Raw genomic sequence first — 25,695 nt, 5'->3', positions numbered from 1 at the left:
CACCTCAGTACAAATCCCAGCCTGCCACCACCATCCATCTGATAGATTCTACTCAGACTAGAAGCTCCATTAACTGGTATTGTTCAGGTTTGATACAACCCTTCAGTTCACAAGGTCTCCACCATGTCTCGCTGTATTTTCTGTTCAACGCAGAACAATCAACCAGAACAAGATCATTTTACATATTGTTGTTACATATGTTATATATTGGCTGGTATTGCTCAAGTTAAAAAGGCAGCAAAAACTTTTGTTTTTCATATCTGGATAAAATAATAATAATTGAAGTAATGATAAACTCAAAAGGATTTGACATTATGTAAACTAAATGCAAGCATTTCCTCCCTCAGATCCAAAATGAATAGAATGAACTTTCATTCGGATCCTTTCATTCTATCAAGAGGCTGTCGAGTGATTGCAGTGAGTAACAGGAGACAATGCACAAAACATTCTTTCAAATGCCATTCTAATTACCTTCATCACTAACGGCCCTGTGATCCAATTAGAGCCTGTCAGAAGAGCGGACCACCTGAGCAATCTCCTGACTGTCATTTACATACTGGACGACAAGAACAGTGTCTCCAGACCGCCCAGCATCCTTAGAAAACAAGCCGGGACAAAAGGGCTGGGACAGGGCTGTGGGTGGGACGTGGGTGGGCAGGAGGAGTGGGGGGCAGCGACTCTCTCCCAGCAGCCACTGCAGTGTGGAGGGGTGGCCCCTGGAAGGCTACTTCAGAGCCCCTCTGGGTCTCTTTACTGCAGGCCCGTCTGTCACAAACAACCACCTGCCTCCCCGGCTACAGCCCACAAGTGCCTCTGTTCTTCTCTCCTCCGCACACATCAAAGCAGCTCCACAGATTGTCTGGGGCCTGCTGCAGATGTACACAACAACACATATTGTGGGAGATGTTTCTTTGATGACAAATAGAATGCAGCCTGAAAAAGAATCGTAGCAACATTCTGTTCTGTCTTAATTTGTCATACTGTGGTATTGAATTTTTATTGGAATGCTGTGTAGTGTAATACACGTTTTACTGTTGATATCACTGAGCCTGTTCAGCCTAATAATAACATGTAGCTGATTATAGTTGGTTTGGTGCTGTCTATCTGAGGGTCCCAGGATCCCTACGGCTTCACAGTATTAGAGACAGTACCCATGGCTGGGAGGAGGAGGGAGGGGCTGGGCATGTGAAGAGTTCCCTTTTACAAGCACAGAACAATGGGTGGCTGTTGAGCCTGTATCTTGGCCCCAGTGCATCCTGGTCCAGAGAGAGCCTCCAGTGAGGGAGTCAGGCGGCTGGGTGGCTGAGGGGCCCGGGCAGGCCCTCTAGAACAGATATCCTCTCAGAGACTTTGTTCCACTGTCGTATTGTCTCCCTATTTATAGTTTCATCAAATCTGTGTGTGACGTTAAAATGCAACTCAATACGTTGTTGTCCTCTTCTTTTAGAGTGGGGAGGATCTCAAGACACTCGTGAGAGCTTAGACTTCAAAGACAAGTGTTTGGCAGAACGCATGGTCTTAAGTCCGAGGGCTCTGTTGTGACCGTGTCCTTGTGGGAGAAATTCCTCTCTGTTAGGGCACAGTGACAAGACAGTTTTGTGTGTGTGTGTGTGTGTGTGTGTGTGTGTGTGTGTGTGTGTGTGTGTGTGTGTGTGTGTGTGTGTGTGTGTCAGGCTTACTCACACTCAGAGGCTAGACAGTGGTGAAAGTCATTAATGGTGAAGGTCACCAACGGAAAATTCTGAACATTGTCTGGAATCTACCTCACCCCTGACAACGTTCGAAAACAGACCGCTGTTGTACAGAGACAATAATACGGTACCCTCTGAAACCTTCTGATGGCTTGCCTGTCACCTACAGTAAATAGTGAAGGTACACTGAGTCATTACAGTAGACACTGAGTATTACAGCAGGACGGCAGCTAGCTATAGACCCTATATCAGAGAGATCCACAAAAACACTGCTAAGACATATTACTCTTCATTCTTTGGGATGTATGTTTTCTAGGAATTACAAGATGTATCAATGATTCCTCACTCCTACTTATATTATTTTTGTATTTTTTAGCAGTTGTAATATCTCTACTAGTCAACTGGTCTACTGGTCTACAGGGTGGTGTCTCTCACCATGCGCTGCTGGGCTGACACCATGCTGTCCCAGTCACTCTCTGGAGGGACACTGCTGAGGGGCTGCAGTTCGTCCATGGATCCCTTGCTGTGGAGCAGGCTGTGCAGGGGCAGCTGGGGCGTCCCGTGGGCCTCCGCACTCTCCTCCTTATCCCAGGACAGGTGGTCCTGACTCATGGCTTCCTCCCCATCGGCGACGGAGGCAAACGGAGAGGTGGCTTGCTTGGAAGACATTATTCTGCTGTGGAAGAGAGAAAGAGAATAGGACAATCGGTCAGAAAACTTCAAAGCCTCATAGTTAAACGTCAGACAGTTTTATGACACTGGGACGACAAAACAGCTTATGTTACATTGTATTTAAGACAGGTATGATGGATGTTTTCACCATCCTCACATCAACCTACACCTGTTGGTGCCCTGAAAAACAATGTTGGACCTGAGTCAAAGTTGGAGAGATCCTATCAATGGTCATGTGGCCTGCTGAGGAGGTGTGAGAGCAGGCTATGGGGCTTCTCCTAATCCTTTGTTTCATGTAAATGGTGGAGATGAGGCTGGAGATGAGGCTGGAGCGGTGCCTGTGTCTGGGCCAGGCCCAACCCTCCCTCCCTCCACCCAGCCAATGATTAGGCTGCTAAGAGGGTTACTATACCACATAACATGCTCTCATTGAAGCTCTACCACAGCCCCAGATAGTGTCCCAGTCAAGCCCCAGTCAATAATGACCCTAGATAAAAGTAAACATGACAACACTACTCTCTAGTGCTCCAAATTCAGAAAATGCCTTAAACCGCTTTTGTTTGATTATGATAAACAATTATAAGGAGACGAGTCAAAGTAATGTGCTTGTCCTCTTACTTAACAGAAGAGCCTTAATTGATTGAATTGAACAGTTGACAGAATGATCCTGCCACCAAACACAACACCAACCCCAAGCTGCTTCCTTTTTACTTCCACTCTCCAAATTAGCAAACGATTAACTTTTCAGTGCTACACTATTTCTCCAGGCCAATAAATCCTACTTAAGCAGCTTGGAAATCAGATCCTGGCGGTGGAAGACAGAATTTAAAAATCTGTCACACGCTTTCATGAATATTACAGTGAAGAGTGCACTTGACATATCATGTGCAAAGAAAACAAACGTTAATACCAATTTAAACAGTGTTGAATTTTCTTATGTAGCTGAACATTTCCTCTCATATAATCTTACAGCTAATTTTGCCTTTTCTTACAATTACAATTACAATAAGGCCACCCTCATGCTGTGACCTACAATGAGTGAAATGAATACTGTGTCAGAAAATCGAATTATGTGATTGGTATTAATGAGATAATAATATGGCATTACTACTGATCTGAAGTGGGGGAAAGGAGCCAGTCCATATTTACTGGTCATTTTATTTTCTCCATGCCCCTGATCTGCCTCTATCTAAGCTGCTGGGTATTTAACAATGAAAACAGCATGTGAGCCTCAAGTCTAGGTCTCATCTCTGCTGTAGCATCTTCTATGCCAGGGAAAGGCAGGGATGGGCAGGGGAAGACAGGGAGAGACAGGGAGGGGAGCTCAGGCTGTGAGAAATCTGGCCCATTCTCCTCTCTTCCACAGAGTCAATGTGACGGAAGTTTAGCCGCCCCATTAGCTAGGCTATGGGCTGGAGGAAGGAGACAGAGAGGTGGGTATTCTAGGTCAAGGGCTGTGGTGTGATCGTGTCCTTGTGCTGCCTGCTGGGAGGACCATGAGACAGACAGACAGACAGACAGACAGACAGACAGACAGACAGACAGACAGACAGACAGACAGACAGACAGACAGACAGACAGACAGACAGACAGACAGACAGACAGACAGAGGAGAGGAGAGGAGAGGAGAGGAGAGGAGAGGAGAGGAGAGGAGAGGAGAGGAGAGGAGAGGAGAGGAGAGGAGAGGAGAGGAAGGTAAGGTTATGGGAGAGGAGAGGAGAGGAAGGTAAGGTTATGGAATCAGCTAACCCACACCTCAGCCAACTCCACTGTACCTCAGCTCCACGAAAGAATGACACACACACAGCACTGAACAGCAGAGTAGACTGGCACTCTCAATGTGAATTGTTAAATACAATTCAATAACTGAGTTCAGAGCCAGCACATTACTGTATTTCCCAAGGCATTACAATAAAGAGTGTTGAAAACACATATACGTATTAGGACATCCAAGTCTTACAGGCAGGCACACACACACACACACACACACACACACACACACACACACACACACACACACACACACACACACACACACACACACACACACACACACACACACACACACACACACACACACACACACACACGCGCAGACCTAAACACACACACACACACACACACACAGAGGCACGTAGTTATAGATCAGTATTTTTGGTGGTGGTTAGGGTGAAAATGGGAAAATGGAAGGCCACGTTAATCACCCAGGCCCCAGCAGCTGTGTCAACAGGGCCAGTCTGACAGGTACCATAGAGCTGGGAGGGAAGGAGCTTCACTCTCTCTCAGACCGGCCTGTGTTGTCTTCTGTTTTCTCTAGAGAGAACCAGCTCTCAATTTTAATCAGACAAAAAATTGTTTTGTGTAATTATATCAAATAGAAAATGGTCTCGAAATTGAGTGTTAAATGAAAATCTAAATTCAGAGCAAAGTTCAGAACTTGCATGTTGAGAGTGATGGTGTGCTGTGAGGAAGATGGGGTGGAGAGAGGTTTGAGAAGGGGGAGGGGGGAGGGGTCGAATTAGGAGATTCCACCACATTTTTTATTCAGCATCCAAAAAGCCCGGGCCTCCAGCACAACAAGCTCCTGTCTTCAATGGAGTGTGAGAGTGAAACAAAGCACTTCTTTTGTATGACACAGTAAATCAAGTGGTATTTTTTTACCACTAAAATATTCAGTCTCTCAGGCACTTTTACCCCGGTCTCCAGTCATCAGTCAAGCTGCTGAGGCGTGAGAGAGACAGAGTGAACAGGGCTGACTCCATCCTCCTGTAACATGTGTCTACAGCAATCTTGTTAGAAAATGCAACAGATCTGCGGCAGGCTCCGTAACAGTATTTGTCAGTGGGTTAATAATTTATTAGCAGAGCTGGGAGGGCTGCGCTCAGCTAAAGAGAGCACAGAGCAAGGGTGCCCCACCCCCCAACCTCTCAGAGGCCCTATACAATACCAGCACTCATTATTGAAGGGAGAGAGAGGGAGGGATATTGCAATAAGTCTCAGAAAATGTCAGAGGGCAACGATATGTATATTATATAGTCCCCAAAGCCTATGCTGGGATATAATGGTAAACAACGTGAGCGTTTGATTCCAGAATTGTTTGAATGAAACAATAAAGCATAAGGTGTTTCATAGAGTAGGAGAGCAGCTGGGGTCCAGGTCGACAGTGGGGATTGTGAAACATTGAATAACAGAGTATCCAAGGCTCTGGTGAGACACTCATAAAAAAGTCTCAACAAAACAACCCGTTTATACATTGCATTCTAACTACACTGCATTCTGCACTGCTGCTATTCCTTTACTCTTATCAGTAATGTAATGTGTTTCTCTAGTAATGAAGCCCAATATGTGCCTTTGTGTACATTGAGCAGTGAGAATATGGCAAACTGAAGAAGCATCTCTGGCGTGAATTCTTGACAAGCCGTCTCCCCTCATGCTTGATTACACAATAACAATGGACAGCTAACAAACCAAACAAATCAATAAGAGCATGACATGTTGCCTGCCTTCTCCAGGACAAAGCCCCAGTGACTTTGCAGAGGAAAGAAAGAGGGAAAAGACCTATATACAGTTGAAGTGGGAAGTTTACATACACTTAGGTTGGAGTCAATAAAACTCGTTTTTCAACCACTCCACAAATTTCTTGTTAACAAACTATAGTTTTGGCAAGTCGGTTAGGACATCTACTTTGTGCATGAGACAAGTCATTTTTCCAACATTGTTTACAGACAGATTATTTCACATATAATTCACTGTATCACAGTTCCAGTGGTTCAGAAGTTTACATACACTAAGTTGACTGTGCCTTTAAACAGCTTGGAAAATTCCCAAAAATTATGTCATGGCTTTAGAAGCTTCTGATAGGCTAATTGACATCATTTGAGTCAATTGGAGGTGTACCTGTGGCTGTATTTGAAGGCCTACCTTCAAACCCAGTGCCTCTTTGTTTGACATCATGGGAAAATCAAAAGAAATCAGCCAAGACTTCAGAAAAAGAATTGTAGACCTCCACAAGTCTGGTTCATCCTTGGGAGCAATTTACAAACGCCTGAAAGTACCACGTTCATCTGTACAAACAATAGTATGCAAGTATAAACACCATGGGACCACACAGCCGTCATACCGCTCAGGAAGGAGACGCGCTCTGTCTCCTAGAGATGAAAGACTGTGGTGCGAAAAGTGCAAATCAATCCCAGAACAACAGCAAAGGACCTTGTGAAGAGGCTGGAGAAAACAGGTACAAAAGTACCTATATCCACAGTAAAACGAGTACTATATCGACATAACTGAAGGGCCGCTCAGTAAGGAAGAAGCCACTGCTCCAAAACCTCCATAAAAAAGCCAGACTACGGTTTGCAACTGCACGTGGGAACAAAGATTGTACTTTTTGGAGAAATGTTCTCTGGTCTGATGAAACAAAAATAGAACTGTTTGGCCATAATGACCATCATTATGTTTGGAGGAAAAAGAGGGATGCTTGCAAGCCGAAGAACACCATCCCAACCGTGAAGCACGGGGTGGCAGCATCATGTTGTGGGGGTCCTTTGCTGCAGGAGGGTCTGGTGCACTTCACAAAATAGATGACTTCATGAGGAGGGAAAATTATGTGGATATATTGAAGCAACATTTAAAGACATCAGTCAGGAAGTTAAAGCTTGGTCGCAAATGGGTCTTCCAAATGGACAATGACCCCAAGCATACTTCCAAAGTTGTGGCAAAATGGCTTAAGGACAACAAAGTCAAGGTATTGGAGCGGCCATCACAAAGCCCTAACCTCAATCCTATAGAAAATTTGTGGGCAGAACTGAAAAAGTGTGTACGAGCAAGGAGGCCTACAAACCTGACTCAGTTACACCAGCTCTGTCAGGAGGAATGGGCCAAAATTGACCCAACTTATTGTGAGAAGCTTGTGGAAGGCTACCCAAAACGTTTGACCCAAGTTAAACAATTTAAAGACAATGCTACCAAATACTAATTGAGTGTATGTTAACTTCTGACCCACTGGGAATGTGATGAAATAAATAAATGTTGAAATAAATCATTCTCTCAACTATTATTCTGACATTTCACATTCTTAAAATAAAGTGGTGATCCTAACTGACCTAAGACAGAGAATGTTTACTAGGATTAAATGTATGTAAAGGATTTAAATGTATGTAAACTTCCGACTTCAAATGTATAGCTGACAATACTGCCCACATTTAAAGGATTAGCAGTGAAGGCTCATATGGCCTGGAATGCCCTGAGTCTTGAATTGTTGCCACTGATAATGTTCCATCACGCGACAACCTCTGTTTAATTGGTTAGCATTAGAGGACCCTAGGTCTTCTGACTGGGCCGTGTGTCTGTGGCTATCGCATTTCCTCCTCTATCGTAACAAGCTCTGACTTTCAGCCCGCTGTCGCTGCTCTTTCACACTGCTGACCTTTTATAGACAATGGTGATAAGTAACTCCACACCAGCCCCCCTTCGCCCCTGTCCCTCGCCCATCGCCTACCTCGCGCCACACAGCCCCCACGCCTCTTCCCTCTTCTCCCAGCCTTAATCACAGGTCACTTCAGCAGAAAAATATTAGCCCCCTTACCCTCAGACACCACCACCCAATTTTGGGAGGGAGAAATAATCAAATTACACACCATGCTGCTGAAGGCACTGTGAGAACATGGTCAGAGCAACGCAGTCTACACAAAGAAGATACAGGCTTTACTCCAGAGCACAAGTCAGGGCTCACACACATAGTGGGAGAGAGAAAGAGTTCATATAAGTTCTAGTATTCAATTTAGTTTTAGCAATCTACAATATATTAAACAAATATATAAAACATGTAACTCATTTGAGGACTGAAGGCCATATTTCTTTACATTTGAAAATATATTTTGAATTTCCTTTCAATAGACATTCAATGTTGCAGCTACTGTAGATGAGCCTGAGACTGGCTGTACAAAGTGCAAAGGGAAAATATAACAAATACATTCAAAAGTGATACAAAGGTGGAACTGTTAAAGTATTTTGATTTGACAAAAGTGTGTAGAGAGATATTTTCTGTCTTCCTCTAGAGGTCTTTGTAACCTCCTATTTCCCCACTGTTGACCCAGGTGACACAGCAGGGATCCACAGGGTCTTCACCTGGCATAATAACATGTTGCTACCTCACAGCTCCCAGCTGGAAAATTACTGACACACTCACTGCCGTTTAGCACAATTAAATGATCGCCTTCCATTGTGACTGTGTTTTAGATGAGCCTGGCACCCCATACATAAACATATAATAATGATTCAGCTTCTACCGCTCTCCTTCACTCTCTATATAAAGCGTGCGCGCACACACACACACACACACACACACACACACACACACACACACACACACACACACACACACACACACACACACACACACACACACACACACACACTCATATTCTTTTTGAAGTCTATTTCACAGTTTATTTGTGATAATCAGATTTATTTTACATTATTTAGATTTGATGGATTCTATAAACAAATGGTTCTGCTAGACTTTATAGCTTTTTTTGGAAAAAATATATAGAGAAATATAGAACATTTCACTTCCATGATATCTATTTCAGACAATAATATAAAAATGTAATCCAAGGAGAAAAATTCAAGTGGACAAAGTAATTATGAGTAATGATATAAAAATATTGAAAATGGCTGGGGAAATACATACACCCTAACAACGTAGCTGGAGAGAGTTGTTCAAATGAATGTGTTTAAATTGTTCCTCTATAAATGTTGACCTTCCCCCTTCAAAAAGTCAACTCAATTACACAAGCACTTCATCCCCACTTCACTCAATCTCCTGATGCTTTCTCTATTAGAAACCACCGTAGTTACTCCGTCTAAAACCCACACTCAAAAAGACAGCCACCCAGAGCAAATTAAGCAAGCCTCCTCAAGTGCACACTTTAGATATAAAGCACAGCATCCATAATTACTTTGCACAGTAAATTATTTGCAATAATATCCTGCTGGAGGAGCCGTCTTCCGTCTCACTTTAAACACTTGTGCAGTTGGATTAGTTAGACAGCCTGGTTGGTGTCCTGCCCCCCCTTGCTAGCTGCTAGGCAGAGCCTGACAACAGAAGCTGATGCAGGTGTGAGAGCTCTGAAGTGGCTCTGTCTGTCTGTCTGTCTGTCTGTCTGTCTACCCAGTAAGGGTCGAGGAGCACACACTCACAAACTGAGCCGCTCGTCTCCACCGATGGCCCCCTCCGCCATTGGTCCTCCTCCTCCCGATCCAAGAGAGACAACTTCAGCGCTGGATGGCATAACACCTCAGTTCACCAGGAGCCAGAGGGGTACTCACACTCTCTCTCACACACACACACACACACACCACACACACACCACACACACACCACACACACACCACACACACACACACACACACACACACACACACACACACCACACACACACCACACACACACACACACACACACACACACACACACACACACACACACACACACACACACACACACACACACACATACACACACACACACACACACACACACACACACACACACACACACACACACACACACACACACACACACACCACACACACACACACACACACACACACACACACACACACACACACATACACACACACACACACACGCACACATGCACACGCACACATGCACAACCACACACAATCACAAACACTCTCTCTCACACAGACACACACACACACACACACACACACTTGCACAACCACACACACTCACGAACACTCGCTGACAGGCCAAGCGTCCAGTGCAGTCCTTTTCCTGTCTGTTCCACAGTACTCAATCTCAGATGGCATCCACGAGGAGAAGTAGGGGACAGAACTAGAGAACAGAACTAAAGGACAGAGCAATAGGACAGCCAAGAGCGTATCACATAGGAGCAGCACCCACAATAAAGAACAGCACCAGAACTACTGCACCACCTCAGCACTACCACTCTCTCGTCCAGCCAGCAGTCTGGCGCTAAAGAGATTGAGAGGCAAGAGAAGCTACTTGTTTTTTCCTTCCCTCTCTTTCTCTGTCTCTCTCTCTCTGAATGTGTAGAGGTCTGGGCCTTCTGGGGGATGAAGTTCCCAAAGTGCCTTCTGTCACTGCCACTGCAGTTAAGCAAACGTTACAGCCAGTAAAGCCATCAACCAACACAGGCTATTCGCTGAGCAACAGTGGAGCTTTGTGGCTCCCCTCCCAGTTGACAGTAAGTTATGAGCCCTTTGTGAGTGCAGGGGAAGGAAAACAGAGATCGGAATTTGGCAGGAACATAATAATACAGAATTCTCCTGTCTGTGGAACCTGAAGTTTTCATGGAAACAATCAAGCATTGTTGGGATAAAGAAAAGCGACTGACAGATGAAATATAGTGGGGGGCCCTTTTAGGAAAACATTCAACAAAGCGCCATTCAGGCCGGGTCCTTTCTGTCATTTATAAAGATAACTTCTATGCACTTGAGAGTTTAGAGCAAAGAGTTCAGCTAGAACAAACCAAGTGTAACATCTCCCACAGTCCACAGTGCAGAGAGCTGTGGAGAGGACTGGGGGTGCCAAACAAGTAGGACTGGGGCTGCCAGGCATCACAAGTTTCCTAGAGATACACAATGAGTATATAGGGGACAGAGGGGGAGGAGAGAAAAGGGGCCCCTGAAAAAATGCAGAGGGCCACGCCAAAAGAGCAGGAACAATGGCTAATTATGAAGGAGTAATTTTGCAGGGGGACAGAAAAAGAGAGGGACACTGGAGACACAGAATGGATTATGAAAGCGGGGGTGGTATTCTTCTGCATGGCAGAAGAACTGTGGGCCTCAGTCTTTGGCCTGCTCCTTATGAGGTCATCACTGGCAGCTATTGCCCAGAAAAGTGTGGTTGGTACAACTGCCGTTTGGACATCTGGAATGTCGGCACACAGTGGCCTGCTTTCTCCGCAACTATCCTGATTCTTTTCTTTTCCAAAAATAGGACGCTTCGCCAGCGCTGGTCACTCAATTTGGAAAATGTACAACGTCTAATGAATAGAATAGCAGTTTTGTTCTCTTTCATTCTCATCGCATAAATGGATTTCTGCAGGGGGGGGGGTGAGGAAATTACCTACAACGCTGCTTTGATTAAGCGGCTCTATTCTAGGGATTGGCTGGACAACAGCTCATTAGTTACAGTTAGTCCCACCCCTAATTCTTTGGGGATTTGTTTTCTTTCATTCTTTCTTTCTCTGTCTTTCTCTCACTCACTCATGAATTGAAAGAATTCATTGGGCGCGCAAACAAGGCACACAAATGTGTCCACCTTTGTCACTGGACGTTTTTCTCTATCTTATTGCCTTGTATGTTCTCTGAGGGACTGAGGGAGGGTGAGAAAGTGATGCCTGGGATAAAGGGAGGGAGGGAGCTACGGAGGGAGGGAAAGGGCCATATTCTGAGAGTGGCAACATTTCATGTGACACGTCAATCGGAAAATCAAAACAGGGGTAGTTCATTTGCTCCACCCAGATGAGACCATGTAGAAGGGACTGATGAATAGAGGTCAGGCAGGCCACACATTTATGATTAAGCCTTATTATGTTGGGAAACTGACATTGATTGCCGATTTAAACCACTGAAACCAATTCATTTGCCCTTGTTGAATAGAAAGCATGGTCAACAGTGTGTAACGCTGTGACAGGTCGGACGGGAGGGCCGAATAAAAGTGAGCGGCTAAACGAATGCTTGGCAGCCGGCTCTGTTCGGAGGTGGTTAAAAGTTATCCTGCTGACTGACAGCCCATACAGAGGAAAAGAGGCTGCAAGGAGAAACGAGATCTGAGGAGCCAAACCAGAACCACCTGCCATTGATCTGAGTAATTGCCCAAGAATTTGGTTCACAGAAGACATGTACAGCCCCTGTTTTAGCAATGCTTCACTCACAGAGCGGCACGAAGAAAACCACTATAACTGAATGGGAAACACAGTCTAATAAAATCAGGGAGCTGACAGACATGGTTGAAGAGAAAAATGTGCAGTATATGCAGTCTGAGAGAACAGGCTCTGTACAGGATTAGCCGCTGACTGATACAGAAAATGCCTCACCACTGGGCTGTTAACCATGTGTCTGACCACTGATACTACGCTCACACTCACACTGCATTCATCTATTTGTCAAGATGCCAGATAAAAAGACATGGTAGGCCTCTGTCGAAATATAAATCTCACCGCAAATGATAAACTCACTGGAATCTATTACCTACAAAAACAGAAAATAAGACTTCTTTCTCCCTGGTCAGCAGTGAGTAGGTTTTGATGGGGAAATGGGGCCATTATTTCCCCTCTCAGTATCTCCATCACAGCCCCAGGCCTCTGGTAGTTTCTGGTAGTCAGAGTCATGTTGACTAACACCTTGGTGGGAGAGGTTTCTCTTCTTTCCTGGCAGACGCGCAGCATCATGACAGGCTTTCAGAATGAAATCATGAACTAAATTGCTTTCTTAAAAAACCACAAGTGTGAGCCAGGGGTTTGTGTCTGTGTCTGGTCGGTGGCCACGTCCCTCTGGTTCCCAGGCAGCCTCTCAGGCAGCCTCTACCCGGCTCCTCTGTTGTGGTTCCCTGCTACCACATTCATTACGCTCAGCGCAGCCCGGCCCAGCCTCAGACTCGCTACACTGTGGTGGGGCTCCCTCACTGGACCAGTAGGAAATCATCTGGTCATCTCAAACTACTCCTCCATTTCAGACGGCCCCACTCCGCACAAAGAGGCCCTTTGTCCCAGCACGTTCACGACCACCCTTTAGATCTCAATCAGTGAATCAATCAAAAACATACAAACAAATCTGGTTTTATAGCTGGGGTTTTAAAGTCAGAAGGGGGTTGTCTGAAAGACTGACTCAACATTTCACAAATTTACACTGTGTCACGGCCGTCGTCGGAAGGAGACCAAAGTGCAGCATGGTAAGAGTACATATTGATTTTATTTTTAGAAAAATGTTGCCAACAAAACAAGAAAACAAAGAAACGACCGTGAAGCTAAACAGGGCTATAGTGTCACTAACAAAGATAACTACCCACAACGAAAGGAGGGAAAAAGGGATACCTAAGTATGGTTCCCAATCAGAGAAAACGATAGACAGTTGTCCCTGATTGAGAACCATACCCAGGCTAAACATAGAAACACAAAATCATAGAAAACAAAACATAGAATGCCCACCACAAATCACACCCTGACCAAACCAAATAGAGACATAAAAAGGCTCTCTAAGGTCAGGGCATGACAGTACCCACCCCCAAAGGTGCGGACTCCGGCCGCAAAACCTGAACCTATTGGGGAGGGTCTGGGTGGGCATCTATCCGCGGTGGCGGCTCAGATGCGGGACGCAGACCCCGCTCCACCACTGGCTCACCCCACTTTGGTGGAACCTCTGGTGCGGGGACCCTCGTCGCGGGCCCCGGACTGAGGACCCTCGCTGCGGACCCCGGACTGGGCACCCTCGCTGCGGGCCCCGGACTGGGCACCCTCGCTGCGGGCCCCGGACTGGGCACCCTCCTGCAGGCCCCGGACTGGGCACCCTCGCTGCGGTCTCCGGACTGGAGACTGTCGCTGGAGGCTCCGGACTGGAGACCGTCGCTGGGGGCTCCGGACTGGAGAACGCCGCTGGAGGCTCCGTACTGGAGAACGTCGCTGGAGGCTCCGGACTGGAGAATGTCGCTGGAGGCTCCGGACTGGAGACCGTCGCTGGGGGCTCCGGACTGGAGACCGTCGCTGGGGGCTCTGGACTGGAGAACGTCGCTGGAGGCTCCGGACTGGAGACCGTCGCTGGAGGCTCCGGACTGGAGGCCGTCGTTGGAGGCTTCGTGCCATGACTCCTCACTGGAGGCTTCGTGCCATGGATCATCACTGGAGGCTTCTTGCCATGGATCATCACTGGAGGCTTCGTGCCATGGATCATCACTGGAGGCTTCTTGCCATGGATCATCACTGGAGGCTTTGTGCCATGGATCATCACTGGAGGCATCGTGCCATGGATCATCCCTGGAGGCTTCGTGCCATGGATCATCCCTGGAGGCTTCTTGCCATGGATCATCACTGGAGGCTTCGCACTGGAGGGACACACAGGAGGCCTGGCTCTGGGAGCAGGCACAGGACTCACCAGGCTGGGAAGACATACAGGAGGCCTGGTTCTGGGAGCGAGCACAGGATACACTGGGCCATGGAGGCGCACTGGAAGTCTCGAGCGTAGAGCCTGCACAACCCTTCCTGGCTGGATGGTTACTTTGGCACGGCACGTGCGGGGCACAGGCACAGGACCCACTGGGCTGTGCCGGAAACACAGTGCGCAGAGCTGGTGCAGGATATAGAGATGCCGTAGAGACGTACTGGCGGCCAGATGCGCTGAGCTGGCACCCTCCGACCTGGCTGGATGCCCACTCTAGCCCGGCCGATTCGGGGAGCTGGAAGGTAGCGCACCGGGCTGTGAACCCGCACTGGAGACATCGTGAGCTCCACCGCATAACACGGTGCCTGACGAGTACAACACTCCCCACGGTAAGCACGGGGAGTTGGCTCAGGTCTATAACCTGACTCCGCCAATCTCCCTGTGTTCCCTCCAAATTTTTGGGGGCTGCCTCCTGGGCTTCCTCCGTTGCCGTGACTCCTGGTAGCGAAGTCGTTCCTCCCTCGCTACTTCAGCCTGTTTCCATGGCAGGGTCTTGTCCCCTGCCATAACCTCCTCCCATGTCCAAGATGTCCTCCATTCTCTCTTCTCCCAGGCCCAGGATCCCTGCTCCTCCTGGCCACACTGCTTGGTCCTTTGGTGGTGGGTAGTTCTGTCACGGCCGTCGTCGGAAGGAGACCAAAGTGCAGCGTGGTCAGCGTACATATTCCTTTTATTTTTAGAAAAATGTTGCCAACAAAACAAGAAAACAAAGAAACAACCGTGAAGCTAAACAGGGCTATAGTGCCACTAACAAAGATAACTACCCACAACGAAAGGAGGGGAAAAGGGCTGCCTAAGTATGGTTCCCAATCAGAGACAACAATAGACAGTTGTCCCTGATTGAGAACCATACCCGGCCAAAACATAGAAACACAAAATCATAGAAAATAAAACATAGAATGCCCACCACAAATCACACCCTGTCCAAACCAAATAGAGACATAAAAAGGCTCTCTAAGGTCAGGGCGTGACACACTGCTTTATTACCAAACAACAATCCCTACTGTGACTGACATCACATAATGACACAAAGTTGCAGTTCCTAACAACACTTTATTTATTTTTAAAACATCATTAAAATAGCATTCTGGTGTGTCTAGCTGTGCCATGGCAATTAACAGGGAAATGTTAGTCTTGTATTGCTATATCTCTTACAAACAAACGTTTAAAAGACTAGCTACTGAAAACGGAAAGCTGGGGGACAAAATCAACTGAAAAGTCAACATCCTAAAACACAGAGAGAGAGAGAGAGGGAGACAGTAAAAGTATATTATGCAACCAACAAAAACAGAAGATAGGGCCGTGGTCTTTGGAAATACTGTCTCTATCTGACTCAAACAGAAAAAGGCAAATATCTGTTGAAGGCCGGACAAATAGTGGATAGTGATTGTAGCTGAGCTGTAAGAGAGGATAACGAGTCGCCAGTCCCACACCTCCCCCTGCCCTCCGCCCCGGCCCTCTATCTGTCCTTCTCTCACTAGGCTCAAGGTAGCAGATGTGTCTTTCACAGCCTGTGGCGTGTGCAACCAATCTGCAAACAATAGCTGTGACTTGACAAAGGTCGACTGTCTGTCGCAACATACCGGTTAGGAGAGAGGTGAAAACGCAGAGTCCACGCCACGCTGCAAACCCACGCCCTACAGCGGTTTCTCCTCTGACATGTCACTCCAGCCTAACTATAGGTGTGGCGGTGAGAATGTGTGTGTGTGTGTGTGTTAGTGGGCCACTACCATGCTATTTAAGCCCGTCAGTAAGCCCATTACACCAGTATAAGTCACGTCCCTGACCTCCCGTTGAGATAACAGTTGGTGTACACATGTACAATCCTATTAACCTAATAATATACATGGAGCCGACTACAGTGGTCACAGTTCCGTGTGCGAAAGCCGTCTCTGAGTCTTAAATACCACAGTCAGCCATGACAGAGAAACAGATACAGACACAGCCATTACCTCTGACACCACAGCCCTCTCTTTGTCTGTACTGTAGACAGGACACTGGACAGGACCACAAGTTCAATCTGAGTTCATTATGGACTCTCTATTGGTCAATGACTGGAGTCAATGCAGTAATAGACATTAGAATGGCATTTCTCTTCATCTATTCCAGTAGACATCGACAGTGTTAAGAGAACGCTGAAGTGACTGATGTTCAGAGAGAGAAAGTATTGTTGGCATCTCAGTTGATCTCTACATTGTAAATATCCTGCATTATTAATTGCATGACACACTGGTTCAATATGGATTGGATTTCACAATGCCAAAGTAAAAGCCAGTGTGTGTGTGCGTGTGTGTGTGCGTATGTGAGTACACTGAGTTTCTGTATGATCTCACAATATTCATGATTGTGCAGCCATTTTAAAACGATGAAAAACACAGTGTTGAGCGATATGAAAGCATAATGTTCTACGGGGGTCAGTCAGCTCAACAGTGAGTGCAGCGGAGAGACCATGTCAGGGAAAAATATTTAACAGGCAGCCATTTAAACCAATAGAACTGCAGGAGAATGAGGAGCCGACGCATGTCAGGAGACATAGACTGTCCTAGACTACAGGACTGCTTTGTACAGACACAGTGAATAGGAGAGGATGCACTGATCTGTCCACTGCGTTCATCTATTATAAATGCACATGTTGCCTTCACGCTGTGCAGTTAAATATATATATGCTACTGTAACTATGTGTACAACTATAGCTGAATGTTTAGAAATGCTGCGTATGAAGAGTGTATGTGTGGCTGCGTTTGTGTATATGAGTGTGTGTGTGTGTGTGTGTGTGTGTGTGTGTGTGTGTGTGTGTGTGTGTGTGTGTGTGTGTGTGTGTGTGTGTGTGGTGCACGAGGACGTGTGTCTATCTTTGTTCTTTGGGAGGGCCTCCCCGGGTTCCTGCAGTGTAATGTACAAATCCCCTGTAAGAGTATCAGCAGAGTATCAGTCAGTCAGCCAGCCAGCCAGCCAACCAGCCAGCCAGTCAGTCTAGGAACGGGACAGCCGGCTATAAATGGCAGGTACAGCTCACAAGCTAAAAATAAAGGGGGGCTGTGTTTTTTAGGAATGGTGTTCCTGAATTAAACACAACAGGAGCCAAACACTAAATCAGAACGGCTTTGCCTCAGGCTTAATGTGAAAACCAAATGAACGTCAAAGCAAGGAGAGAGTTAGCTAACTCCTGAATAATGAATAAGGTAGACTCATGTTTGGCCCATCACTTAACTAGACTCGGCACGTAACAGAGTATCCCGCTAGATCTGTTTGTCTCTTTCTGTCTCTGACTACCTGTGTAATGCGTATCATGAAATGAACCACATTACAGAATTGAACATCTAAGAACGTAAGGAGAAGATTAAATTCTGGGAGAGGGGGAGAGATCATGTGCCGTGGCTTAGAGGCCCATCTGTACCTCTGTCAATAACTCCACACAGCAGAGGGTCTGGAGAGGAGACATCTCTAAAAGCTTTCTCTGAATCTGTCAAAATGTCCCACTTCCCCTTTCCGATGTGGCAGTCAGTCAGGCCCTGTGAAGTAGCTGTCTCTCCTCTCTTCCACTCAGAGCCAATCGGGGATTGCATCACGGCAGGACAGAGCGTGAGACCATGGTAGTTACATACAGTAAGACCGTGGGCCTGCCAGTCAGGGGGGAAATACCTCATGTTGAATGATTCATAAACACCCTGCCTGTGTGTGTCTGTGTGTTGACGTGGCTGGCCAGTAGATAGAGCACCATGCTGTGGTAGAGTGGGAGCCCTGGCTGTGCTGTGCCCACTGCCTCCACAGTAAAGTGCAGCAGGCTAGCCCTGGCTGGTTAGAACTGGGACCAACAGCTGCAGCCTCTATGGCATCAGGCCGGTGTGAACGCACGCGCGCGCACACAGAGAGAGAGAGAGAGAGAGAGAGAGAGAGAGAGAGAGAGAGAGAGAGAGAGAGAGAGAGAGAGAGAGAGAGAGAGAGAGAGAGAGAGAGAGACAGAGACAGAGACAGAGAGACAGAGAGAGGCAGAGAGAGACAGAGAGAGACAGAGAGAGAGAGAGAGAGAGAGAGAGAGAGAGAGAGATAGAGAGAGAAACAAGGCATATCATAATATGCCTGTGTGTTTTTAATGGAGTTCCCCCCTTACTAACGGCTATTATCCCTGACTAATGGCATTCACTGGGCCTCTCTCATTACTGAAGTGGCTCTTTACCAGGGACCCTTGTTTCATACAGTTAGAGTTAATGTATTATGAACAGCCCACCAAGAGTAAGCAGCGATCTGCATATTCAATAACTTCTGTAATTATATGCGCCATTCATCAGATGGGATCTGATTGCAGGGGAAGAGGGGAAGAGAGAGGAGCAGAGAGGTCTGATTCCTGGAGGACAGAAGTCTAATCACAAAACTAACATGATAATTGAAATCTAAATTGAAAGGCTTGGCTCACGCCGAGAGTATGTCAGGAGTAGATTGTAGAGGTATAGGCGGCTGGAGAGTGAGGGAAAGAAAGAAAGAAAGAAAGAAAGAAAGAAAGAAAGAAAGAAAGAAAGAAAGAAAGAAAAGATAAAGATAAAGAGAGGGAGAGAGAAACAAAAAGAGATACGAGGAAAGAGGCCATATTAATGGAGACTGTAAAACTGCCACACTATCAATGTGTTCAGGGTAGTGGTATTGCTGACTTATGGGTATAGGGGGCAGTGTACTAGCAGCAGTGTCCATAGCGCAACAGTAAGTTGTACAGTAAGAGAATCGTGTCTCTCCTCAGCAGAGCCAAGACTGTTTCTGGAGAATGTACGTCAGCACGAACGCGGCACAATATTCCAAGTTGTCACTGTTGGCCTTTTCTGCCTGAATGGCCCCGGTTCTCTGAATGTAGTTTCCTGTTTTAAAAGGTAAATTTGATGTACCTAAGTGCTCGATTCTGCTTGTATAACGTGCCCATTGTTTGGTGTGAGAGGAGACATTTTCTACATTGTATGGGATGTAAAGAACCTCAATTCACCTCCAAAGTCTATAATCACATCAGCTATTCATAGAAGCTTTTTTAGGAGGCACTAAGCATCAAATCAAAGCAGATATGGAGAAATTAAACAGTTAAATGCATGTTTTTCTTTGAAAAATATCCATAATTCTAAGTGAGCACAGCTTTTCTCATCCATTGAGAGACACCTGTGTTTGAAGTTTCGTAAAGAGGTCATCCTTGTGTTCCACTGACTGAGGACACAGTTTTTCTGTCCTCTTGCTTAGTTGTGCACCGGGGCCTCGCACTTCTCTTTCTATTCTGGTCAGAGCCAGTTTGTGCTGTTCTGTGAAGGGAGTAGTACACAGCGTTGTATGAGATATTCCGTTTCTTGACAATTTCTTGCATGGAAAAGCCTTCATTTCTCAGAACAAGTATAGACTGACGAGTTTCAGAAGAAAGTTTGTTGTTTCTAGACATTTTGAGCCTCTAATCGAACGCACAAATGCTGATGCTCCAGATTTTATTTATTTATTTATTTCACCTTTATGTAACCAGGTAAGATAGTTGAAAACAAGTTCTCATTTACAACTGCGACCTGGCCAAGATAAAGCAAAGCAGTGTGACACAAACAACAACACAGAGTTACACATGGAATAAACAAACATACAGTCAATAACACAATAGAAAAGTCTATATACAGTGTATGCAAATGAAGTAATATTAGGGAGATAAGGCAATAAATAGGCCGTAGTGGCGAAATAATTACAATTTTGCAAATAAGCACTGGAGTGATAGATGTGCAGAAGATGAGTGTGCAAGTAGAGATACTGGGGTGCAAAGGAGCAAAATAGAGAACTGGAAGGAAAGGCGGCCAAATGAGGAATTGGCTTTGGGGGTGACCAGTGAAATATACCTGCTGGAGCGCGTGCTACGGGTGGGTGCTGCTATGGTGACCAGTGAGCTGAGATAAGGCGGAGCTTTACCTAGCAGAGACTTATAGATGACCTGGAGCCAGTTGGTTTGGCAACGAATATGAAGCGAGGGCCAGCCAACGAGAATATATACAGGTCGTAGTGGTGGGTAGTATATGGGGCTTTGGTGACAAAACGGATGGCACTGTGATAGACTGCATCCAATTTGCTGAGTAGAGTGTTGGAAGCTATTTTGTAAATGACCGAAGTCAAGTCAAGGATCGGTAGGATAGTCAGTTTTACGAGGGTATGTTTGGCAGCATGAGTAAAGGATGCTTTGTTGCGAAATAGGAAGCTGATTCTAGATTTAATTTGGGATTGGAGATGCTTAATATGAGCCTGGAAGGAAAGTTTACAGTATAACCAGACACCTAGGTATTTGTAGTTGTCCACATATTCTAAGTCAGGACCGTCCAGAGTAGTGATGCTGGACGGGCGGGCAGGTGAGGGCAGCGATCGGTTGGAGAGCATGCATTTAGTTTTACTTGCATTTGGAGGCCAAGGAAGGAGAGTTGTATGGCATTGAAGCTCGTCTGGAGGTTAGTTAACACCGTGTCCAAAGAAAGGCCAGAAGTATACAGAATGGTGTCGTCTGCGTAGAGGTGGATCAGAGAATCACCAGCCGCAAGAGCGACATCATTGATGTATACAGAGAAAAGAGTCGGCCCGAGAATTGAACCCTGTGGCACCCCCATAGAGACTGCCAGAGGTCTGGACAACAGGCCCTCCGATTTGACACACTGAACTCTATCTGAGAAGTAGTTGGTGAACCAAGGCTGTTGAGTCTGCCGATAAGAATGCGGTGATTGACAGAGTCGAAAGCTTTGGCCAGGCACAGTATTGTCTTTTGTCAATGGCGATTATGATATTGTTTAGGACCTTGAGCATGGCTGAGGTGCACCCATGACCAGCTCAGAAACGAGATTGCATAGCGGAGAAGGTACGGTGGGATTCGAAATGGTTAGTGATCTGTTTGTTAACTTGGCTTTCAAATACCTTAGAAAGGCAGGGTAGGATAGATATAGGTCTGTAACAGTTTGGGTCTAGAGTGTCTCCCCCTTTGAAGAGGGGGATGACCACGGCAGATTTTCAATCTTTCGGGATCTCAGACGATACGAAAGACAGGTTGAACAGGCTAGTAATAGGGGTTGCAACAATTGCAGCGCATCATTTTAGAAAGAGAGGGTCCAGATTGTCTAGCCCAGCTGATTTGTAGGGCTCCAGATACTCAGCTAGTCTAAAGAAGGCCGTTTTTATTGCTTCTTTAATCAGAACAACAGTTTTCAGCTGTGCTAACATAATTGCAAAAGGTTTTTCTAATGATCAGTTAGCCTTTTAAAATGATAAACTTGGATCAGCTAACACAACATGTCATTGGAACACAGGAGTGATGGTTGCTGATAATGGGCCTCTGTACACCTATGTAAATAGTCCATAGAAAATCAACTGTTTCCAGCTACAATAGTCATTTACAACATTAACAATTTCTACACTGTATTTCTGATCAATTTTATGTTATTTTAATGGCCCAAAAATGTGCTTTTCTTTCAAAAACAAGGACATTTCTAAGTGACCCCAAACATTTGAACGGTAGTATACATGCGATCAGGAATGAGTCTGTGATGAGACTTGACTGGGTCGTCGGAAAACAGCTTTCCTTAGAGGACTCTGTGGACAGTTTGGCATTGTGTGGTAAGAAAAGACTAAAGGGAGAAATGAACCCATCTACCCCAGCCAGTCCGCTGTCCCTCCCGTTCTTCTCTCTCCTTCCCTGCTCTGCTATTTCTCCAGACTCTGGATTCATATTCCGCCCTCAATAACAGTTCATTAGTAATGCCAAATTCATTAACCTATACTGCTGTATCAGTGGCCTGGGCCATAAATTAGCTTAATGTGGGCAGACGTATTGCAGCTGTGATAAGGGACATAAAACGTAAAGAGAAACACATAGATCATAGACGGTTATAACTCTGCAGTGGTTTAGGAGGACCCACTCTGGTCCAGACAGAGTATTCAGCTATCACATCAGCTCTTTGTGCTTTCTCTCTCCTCACAGGAACTTTTATACAACGATTAAAATAAAAAAACGACACAGTATATCAACCGTGTGTTTTCATTACTACTGTAACTCCTCAGGTTTTGGCAATTGAGTTATTGCATTGGTTTGCTTTTATCATTTGTCATATATAATTGTGTGAAAGACTATGTTAAGATAGCATGTGTACCTGTTAGTACTAGGCATGGAATAGATCCTCTAACTCCTAGGGTGTGTTTGTGTAGAGAGATCATCCAAGAGGGAACGTTGTTATCAGAGCAGTGTGTAGACTAGAGGTGTCAGAAACAAATAGAGAAGCAGTGCATTCCCCTCTCCTGCTGCACGGGGAAGAGGGAACAGGGATGGGAAAAGGCTGGAGGCACTTCAAGTAGCTTCTGACAGATCCTTCTAATTGGATAATTATTTTTCCTCCAAGTCTCTGGTATAAATCCAGTTTGTGTTTATTTAGAGTCAGTAAGGGAGCAAGTAGGTTTTGGCCATATGGCATTTTCCCCTCTCTCTCCCTTTCCCTAAACCGTCTCACGTCCCTTATACAGACCCTTTCTCTCGCTCTCTCTTCTCTCTGTATCCCTCCAGTTAGTGTGACTGACGTGTGAACTGCAGGTTCCATGACTGTGTTGAGCACATGGAAGCAGCACAAAACAAACTGCTATTGTAAAAAGGGATGATGACTTCGGCTGTCCATGGATTACATGGTGACCTTTCCGCTGTCCTATCCCCCAGTGGTCTCGTCTAACAGCTCACACCAAAGAGCCTATTAGGCCTGGATTCCACTCCGTTGTTAAAAAGGGTCTTGTCCTTTCAGAACTCTCTCTCTTGCTTTCTATTTTTTCAAGCCAAGGTGGTGGAGGAACACAAGACCATTGTTCCCTCGCAGATGGAAGTTGGAGTTACTACGGCAACAGCTCTAATCCTTCTTTTTCCCACCTTTCTTCGTATTAATGGCCTATCAAGTGCTACATTTTAAGTCAGTGGCCAGCGCTCCGCGAGCACAGCTCCCTCGCCTTAATTACATATGATTCTATTCGTACATAGACAACATGATGAGCTAATCGGAATGTGCTAAATAATGACGTACTGTGAGCAACTATTCCTTATCCTGAGGCCTGGTCTAAGAATAACAATAATGAGGCCATTATTAAGGATCTGACTTTAAAATTCTGCCTTGCCACCAAAACAGAGAGCATAATTGTTCTGGTGTTGTCCACACAATCAACAACTCATTGTTGTGGACTTGAGAACTAAGGGAGCAGAGAATGGGTCCCATAATGATTGGTCTGTGCTGCCATGCAGGCCCTGTATAGAATTGTCCACAGAAGAATGTCCTTGATAGACTGGTGATTTGTTGAAAGTGGTGTGAATGAAGACAACTGTCTGGCTTTTTAGAAAAATGTCCTCTTTTCTGTCTGTCTCTCTCACCGCTCAAATAGCCACCAAGCCTCATTAGAGCAGGGCCATTCATATGGTGAAAGGCTGGGAGTCACACAGACCCTTCTGAGAGGACATGGAGAGTAACAACTAGCTAGATGCTTAAACAGGCCCAGATCTACTCCTTTCACTCATCTCTCACTGAGGAAAGGGAAATGGCTCTATGGTCAGCCTTAAAAGACAGAGAAACCCTCCTAACTAACATGTCAAAAAGGTTTCTTTAAACAATATAAATAATCATGGAGAATAACATCAACTCAATACGGCTGAGATGTGTTATCTTGATTAGATTCCAGCACATTTAAAAAGCAAAGAATGGTAGCTATAGATACATTTTCAGCTTTAATCACAATCATATTGAGGTTAATAAACACTCACATGGAAGGTGATAATTGTAGATTTAGTTGTAAGGGCTGAAAGAAACGTTAAGTGAGATGTTTTGCGTCTACATTTAACGGGCGAAAGCTCAGTGGGGTTGTCCAAACGCGGAGCTGCACCTTTTAAATGTGCTCCATTGTGAGGCAGGGGAGAGCAAAGGAGAGGAGAAGGAATGCTAAGTGGGCCCCTTTGCCTAGTCAACCTTCAGTGGATTGCATTTATCTTCATCTTGTTAGACTAAATTAATTAACAATCTCCTTGTTACACACTTTCTCCTTTCATTACATCAAATAATGGTAGAGATGCAGGAGGAGGTCCTCTCTACTGGGATTAGCCAGGGACTGTTACAGATCTCTCTCTCTCTCACACACACACACACGCACACGCACACGCACACGCACACAATCTGCTAAAATATAATCACGTTCTTCATAAGTATGCAGCTAAATTGAAACACTGCTTCTCTACAACAAAGTTGGCTTCTAATGTGAGTAAGAACAGATCCTATTCCACTAAAATACATTGTGTGCTTTAACTGTATCATTTAGTGAATTCTTTCACTTTGTTGCAGACGTACTGCTCTGCATGTGATATTTAAACAGACTGTCATTATTTTCTAAGACAGTACAAAGGCTCCATGCTGCATTATTCATATAAAGTGAACCTGTTTAAAGTTCTCCCTGATTTATTTGTCACAATGACTATTCCTCTGCCTGCATCAGCACACATTAACAACCAGCATCATTTTCTAAACTGAAAATGGGAGATTGGTACTTTTACAGCTATTGCAACTATGAGTCAAAACAAGAAGTGATGACTCATTAGTGTAAAATAATGACTAGTCTGTCCAGCGGTATGTTAGTGAGTGACGCAGATGAGTGACACAGATATGAAATGTGAAAAGTCATCTTAAACATCTGCCCCTCTGTCAAAGCAGAAGTGGAACTTCTGGGCCACACAGCTGAGGAGACGACTGAGTTTAATTGACAACATGTCCTTTCAGAGTACTACACAGAAATATATGTATTAATGAGGCACAAGGCAGAGTTGCTATCATACTTTCACATAATTGCACTGACAGAGCCCCCTTGGACCCAATTCAATTGCTTAAGAAAAGATGTTGTGGTGCTAGCTACACTGAAGAAACATGGTCCGTCTCCCAAACCCATCCCCTCCTGTTTCTCTCTCTCCCTCCAACCCTCCCTCCCCAGGACACAACAAGCCATGGCCAAGCAAAAGAACAAACCCTGAGGCAAAGCCTGCCTTTAATCTTGGCCTGATTGTTGAGGCCTCTGTCCTCCAATCACCCGAGCATGTGTGCGTGATATCGTTCCACTGGCACTTCTCATTTAATTAAAACAG

At 45.6% G+C, this 25,695-nt stretch overlaps 1 protein-coding gene across 6 annotated transcripts in view; it reads right to left on the bottom strand.

Moving 5' to 3' along the window:
* LOC129845925 (transcription factor SOX-6-like) overlaps positions 1 to 25,695 on the bottom strand; it is a 147,378-nt gene that overhangs the window by 99,306 nt on the left and 22,377 nt on the right. For all 6 annotated transcript variants that reach the window (XM_055913895.1, XM_055913899.1, XM_055913897.1 and 3 more), the window contains one exon: positions 2,127 to 2,367. In XM_055913895.1, coding sequence (XP_055769870.1) covers positions 2,127 to 2,367 — 241 coding nt within the window. Of the gene's footprint in view, positions 1 to 2,126; positions 2,368 to 25,695 lie in introns of those variants that run through there.

Source organism: Salvelinus fontinalis, unplaced genomic scaffold (genome assembly GCF_029448725.1).
Source record: "Salvelinus fontinalis isolate EN_2023a unplaced genomic scaffold, ASM2944872v1 scaffold_0404, whole genome shotgun sequence".
In the NCBI taxonomy this organism is placed as follows: domain Eukaryota; kingdom Metazoa; phylum Chordata; class Actinopteri; order Salmoniformes; family Salmonidae; genus Salvelinus; species Salvelinus fontinalis.
The sequence above is the reverse complement of the archived record's forward strand: the minus strand, read 5'-3'. Positions and strand labels throughout refer to the sequence as shown.